We start from the raw sequence: 6,382 nt of genomic DNA on the forward strand, positions 1-6,382 counted from the left end.
GATACCGAAATGAATATCAATATCGCTCATTGCCAATGACCAAAATATTTATGCTCCCTTTTTCGGCTAGTTAATATTCAACAAATGATTGGTTTACATGAGAAAAAGAGAATAATTGCATACATAGTACTCGAAATACTGCTATTTATAAAGTCTAACATCAAGGTGATATTTGTGAACTACCGAACCGATGTATTCATCTGTGTGACGATCAAACTATTGAGAATTTGATAAAAAACAAAAAACACGGGTTGAGTTTTTATCATAAATTTTGATATTTGAGTGAAAACTAGAAATATGGATGAAAGATGGTGCTAATTTTAAAAATAATAATGCTTCTGGTGCTATTTATATAATTGCCCCAAAAACAATTATAAGAAACCCCTGGACATAAAAAAGTGCATGAGAATGTAATTATTGCATAGAATTTGCCCTATTATTATTAAGCATGCCACAGCAAAAATAAAACATAAGAAGTCTGCTATTAAACTCAAAATCATGACTAAATTTACATAAAATATCATCTAATCACACAACATGTTTTGTTCAATGAACTCATTTCGATGCCTTTTTTCATCGATCATAATTCTCTCCACTTTCATAAAAAAAATCCCTAATTTATTGGGAGAATCACGTACATATCACAAAATTTGCTTAAATTTGCATTCCTAATATTTAAATTATTAAAATTATTATTATTATTTATATAATATTGTAGCAATTAAATCAATAAACTAATGTTATTAGGGTAATTTTTAAAAAAATGGTTATTTACATATATACCAGCCAATTCCAATGTATTCACATATCAAACATTTAAATTTTACTTTTTTAGATTTATACCACCCAAATTTTTCATCCTTTTCAGATGTTAGATATGTAAATACATAGGAACTAAGTGGTATGTATGTAATTATTAAATTTGTTATACGTATGTAATTCTCCCAAATTTATTTTGATGAAAAAAAGGGAGAAAAAAAAAGAGAGGTGTAGAATAAACCAGTAATTTACAGCAGGTCAGAAGAGATCAGAAGAAGAAGAAGAAACAAACAATAGCAACCCAATAGAGTAGAACCAGCGTACTCAATTAAAAAGAATTCGATCACCGCTGGCTGCTGCTGCTCCAGCTACTCGTACTGCTATTGTCATCTTCTGCAAGCTCATCCGCATATTGCCCAGCAAGATTAAAGCAAGACATAGCCCTCGGCCTCCACAGCTTTCCCCTTCTCGATACTCCCCCATCATCAGTCGCCGCCGGCGACTGCTCCCCTTTCTCCCATTCCATCTGATCCTCCGACGCCCAAATCTCCGATTTCCACTTCTTCAGCTTCTTCTCCAAAACTACTCGTTCCGTTTCACCTGATCCGCCCACCGATCCGCTTCTATCGATAGCAGCGGGGTGCGGCTGGCGGCTGCGGAAGCCGCGGCGGAGTGGCGTTGATTTCGTTTAAACCTCCCTTCTTCCTCGGCTTGGGAGACGTAGCGGCCTCCATTAGGTCATGGTAAGCGAAGGCGGAGGTACGGAGATTGGCGTAGAGAGGGAGGCTACAAACGTAGGGATCTGCAATGCCGATGCCGATATTGAGGATACCCTGTGGACGGAGTGAAGCAGGGCGGCGAATTTGGAGGGCGAAGAATCGGGTGGAAAGGGAGGGGTGAAGAGTGCTGAGAATAACGCGGGTGGTGCCGAGGAGGGTATCGGGGCCGGGAAGGATACGGGATCGGGAAGCGTAGATGTTGATTTGGATGGCGGATGTATCGGAGCAGAGAGTTGAATCGTCGATGCGGAAGAGGAATTTGTCGTTCCAAGTGGGGGAAGTGTGGCCGGAGGAATCGAGACGGGTGCGGAGGCGTCGGGAAGGGTGGAGCCAAGTGACGGCGTAGGTATGGACGGAGCGTGAGGAGGGGAAGAGATCTTGGGCGGAGATGAGGGTTAGTTCGAGGAGATTGAAGGTGGGGGGAGGTGGCAATGGGGAGGGAATGGAGTCGCCGGAGATGACGGTGGAGTCACTGCCCTCCGGCGACATGATTTGGTGGAGGTGCGGGGATTTGGGGGAGGCGAGGGGAGGGGAGGAGGAGGGAGATTGGAATAGGTTAAAAAGGTGGGAGGAGAGGAAGGTGAGATATGTAGAAGGAAAGCGAGCGAAGCGGCCAGAGGAGCGCGCGAAGCGCGAGGACGAATCATTTGCTTGATTTAGTATGATTCTGTTTTTATATTGGAATATTTAGGAGAATCCTTGACATAAGAAAATAGTAAAAAAAGGAACAAAGTTTAGGAAGGAGTGTTTTTCTAAAATATATAATAAATAAAAGAGAAATAAAAAAAAATGGGACATGTTGTTGGCATGCAAGATTGTGAAAATCAAATAAAATTAAAATAAAAAAAAGGAGCATGTTGTTGATATGAAAGGTGGTGAAAATCGAATTAGACATTAAATTAGTTGAAGAATGATTCAAGACTCAAAGGTTGAATCAGGGTTGAATTGAAGGTTCAATCGGATGAGCTAGTAAATCATAAATGTTGGATCTTGAATTATCTTTTGTGGGCACGGCTCGAGAGTTAGAGCCGAGTGATGGAGAGAGAAGCGATACTGTCGGGAGAGTCCCCTTTAGTTGTATTTTTGTCTCTTATTTGTACAAGCGTATTTTATAAAATTACAGAAAGAAGATAACAGTTATGGAAACGGTTTTTGATATGATTCAGATTCTAAAATTATGTAGATTTTATATCATATTTGTGTTACAATTTGAATTTTAATACAGTATAAATCGGCGGGCCGACTTGTCTTAGCTCAGCTAATTGAGGCGGTCGGCGAGTGGCGACTATGTCTTCCGAAGTGCATGTTGGTCAGTTAAGGCACTTGGTTGTATGGTGATCTCGCTCACCCCGGGTTCTTCGGCCAACTGCGTTCGAGTAAGTCGTGACTCACTTGTGGTTAAACTGAGTCTAACAAATCTCGTGTTTCGCATTCATGGTAAGTCTGTTGCCTCGGTCGGATCTTCTTATCTCGTAAGGACTTTGGTGGATCTTATCGTTGCCTATGTGAGGTATCCGACGATACTCACTGACGGGATGATCTACGTCTCACTCTCGGCAGACCTTGACGCTACCTAGTAAGGAACCATCTCCTGAGCTTAGACTTATCTCGGGCAAGGAGACCAAATTTCTCATGCTCGGCGTTGAATTACGGTAGGTTGCTTGCCTCAAAGGGAAACTCTTTTATCTCTTTTGTTCCCTTTGAGATTCGTGCCAACATTTCTAGTGTATGCATATTAGTTCCCCAAGTTTTCATGCTCATTTATAGCCATAGCTATAATAAGGACAGGAAAATTTATTAATTAATTATTAGCATTAAAATCATGAATTAATTGAACATTTAACTTCCCTTGGATTTTGTGCCCCGTTTGCTCTATAAATGTGCATGAACTGAGTCTTGTATCATTTGTCGCGAGTTTCCATTTTTTATAGTTGAGGAGTGTTATGGCTGACGGTTTGAATTGTATTGTTGTGAGTCCTCAAAGGTTGGCAAAGGTGGAGTTTCAGATCTCTTCCTCCATAAAGAGGCAAAAAGTGGTGACGAAGGTAAAACGGGCAACCACCGAGCCTAATTTGATCGACGTAGTCGAAATATCTGATGACACTACAGATCAGTTACTGAGAAAGCCTCGCCAAGAGGTTTTGGAATTTTTTTTGGGTTTAAACATTGAGGTTCAACTGATCTTTCCGGCCGAGGAGAGTGAAAAGGAGCGATTGCCTCAATCATTCCTCTGGCTCTGCCGCAGGAAAGCGGGAGCACCACGACTCAAGAGGAAGAGAGAGCCTTTAAGACTCTCTCCACCCTAGAAAGATTCATAGATGAATTTGTCAGGTCAAATGATCGCTATGACGGCGAGATGTCAGCTGATGCAGCAACATTTGCTTTTATCGTGGTGGTTGGTTTGCAGGCCGTAAATTTTGGGATTTTGCTGCTATCAGCCCAAAAAATTCATCAATTACCCGACCCATTGCTCATGATAGATCTCCAACAAGAGGGTTGACCCGGGGCGGGAGCGGGGGGGGTGCAAGCAAAACCAAACCATTAGCGGCATCGGTCGACCCTTCTGAGGTAGTTGTCGGGGTTTGGTTGCGGATCCTGTGAAAAAGCTGTCCACTCTCCTAGATGTTGAATTAGCGGCTCTGTGGATGGAGCTTGTCGCTCATCAAGGTGGGTGATCAAGATGTTATGGAAGCTGGAGGCACTTCAAGGGTTGATCTAATCTGACGATGTTCAACCGAAAAGCTGATCGGGTAGATCAGGTTAGGTTTGACAGAGAGTTAATTCTCTAGAAGTAGAGGGAGCATGTCCCCTCCGAGGTCTTGGAAGACCACTTTATAAAACACTTCGTCCGAGGCCTATGATCATGTCATTCATGATAAATGATATTTTAATAAATTTTGAAAGGATGTTTGGTGAGACATTTATCATTATGTGATGCTTCATTATACACGAATGACTTATAAATACACGAGGAGTATTTGGGGGTCGCTTCTTTTTTAATTTACACGCTTTTAGTTTCCTTTCTTTCCCTTCGGTCTTCTCTTCTACCTCATCCTCCGGCTACTTCTGTTTTTACCTTATGAGATGCCCCCCAAATACTCCCTTACTTTGTTTGGTTTTACTAAGAGCATTGAAGCTTTGATGCTGGCGGAGAACGGGGTGAGGGAGCTATAGGGGTGGTATATTCCCGATGACAACATTGGACTTCAGAAGTTGCCCTAGTCGGCACGAGCAACAGATCTTCTAGGTAACGATCTGGTCTTCTATTAAGAACAATTCAAATATGGCCTCCTGTTACCCCTTTGTCTCCGGAGCGTCTTCAATACGCACGGGGTTATCCGGGCACAAGTGATGTCGAACTTCATAGTCGCGATAACGATTTTCATTATTTTATGTTGGTTGGAGAATATTGTGTGATCGATCAACCTTTTTAGATATTTTTTTCTTGTTTAAGGTCGACAGGGAAGGCTACGCCTTGTTTTCAGCGGGCAAGGAACTCCATTTGGTGGGAGTAGAGAATAAAATAAATGACCAGAAGAAGAATTTCTTGGTCGATTCCTATTCCGGTGCTTGAGGAATTCAGGTCGATCCATCAGGGAGCATGATTTCCAAATTGGGTCTCTTTCGAAGAGCATGACTGTTGCCTTAGAGATGCTGACTGGTTGTCACCTCCTAGTTCCACAATTCACTGCTGAGGTGACTATTACTTGTGTGTTGAAGGGTAAGATGACAGGTGAGCAGTGGAATGACTCAGGTATCTTAGAGGAGGTCCAGACACAAATGATGAATGAAAATCTGGCCACCAAGAGTCTCTACGTTTATTCATAGCATTGTTGTTCACGATAAAGGTGATCGATAAAGTTGTTTTTATTGCCCTAAAACGTGCTTCTTATTATGTTGATGCAATGGAAGAACACGGGAGAGCTTTTGTCTCTGAAAGAAACCCGAACAAGACTGTTTTCGCCAACCCTTCTTCTTCCAGAGCAAACATGGCATCTGGCGTGTTGTCGAGTGTCACCATTCTGCTGGACTCACGAGCTAGGGCTCTGTCCTACGTTGCTCAATCTGAAACAGACAAAACCATCCAGACCACTCCCACAGCTTTGGCCTATTCATCATCGGGAGCATCGACGTCGTCATCTGACAATCAGGCCTCATCCTCCCCTAAGAGGGCAGTGATATGTCAACGCAGGAAAGAGCCGAAATACGACATAGAAATTCCATGTTCTCCACCCTTGAAAAAGAGCAAGGAGATTCTAGAGTGCGAACACACCTTGTATTTGTGAATTGCATATTAAAGCTTAACGTTAATGAAAAAAACTCGAATAAAATACGACTCAACTAATCTCTTATTGAGATTTAACCAAAAGTTCAAACAATAGCAAATGTTCCAAATCTATTTGACAAAGGTTTAAATAATATTCAAGCAAAATTCAAATGTTCTTTAATTCAAGTTACCATAATTTTGATAGAAAATGGTCAATTGCAATAATTATAGTTTTAATAGATCACAATACAAACACAATAAATATAATGCAAAAAATTGCAATTTAAATAGATCAAAGTGTAATCACAACAACAATAACACAAAAAATGTTATCTTTCATACATACACCATTCTATAACTTTGATACATCAAATTGTAATCATAATTATTTATAATACAATATCATAAGTTTGATATGACAAAGCCTAACAACAACAATCACACCACAATTTAATTGAAGACCCATTATTCATAGAACTAGATAAAAACTAAAAAATAATAGGTATTAATCATTTGTTGTGGACCTAATTGAATAATGTAGTATTTTTCTCTCTAATAATGAGCATGTATATATATA

General features: G+C 40.8%; 1 protein-coding gene across 1 annotated transcript; it reads right to left on the minus strand.

The window, feature by feature from the left end:
* Window positions 1-995: 995 nt before the first annotated feature.
* LOC110023731 lies at window positions 996-2,154 on the minus strand. The gene has a single exon (XM_020723287.1). The coding sequence runs from the start codon at window positions 2,025-2,027 to the stop codon at window positions 1,383-1,385; it is 645 nt and encodes a 214-aa protein (XP_020578946.1). The 5' UTR covers window positions 2,028-2,154; the 3' UTR covers window positions 996-1,382.
* Window positions 2,155-6,382: the final 4,228 nt, after the last annotated feature.

This window comes from Phalaenopsis equestris, unplaced genomic scaffold (assembly GCF_001263595.1).
Source record: "Phalaenopsis equestris unplaced genomic scaffold, ASM126359v1 Scaffold000229, whole genome shotgun sequence".
NCBI classification, from domain to species: Eukaryota; Viridiplantae; Streptophyta; class Magnoliopsida; order Asparagales; family Orchidaceae; genus Phalaenopsis; species Phalaenopsis equestris.

Coding starts and splice junctions, on each gene's coding strand:
- LOC110023731 (XM_020723287.1), bottom strand. CDS start 2,027: ATGTCGCCGGAGGGCAGTGACTCCACCGTCATCTCCGGCGACTCCATT.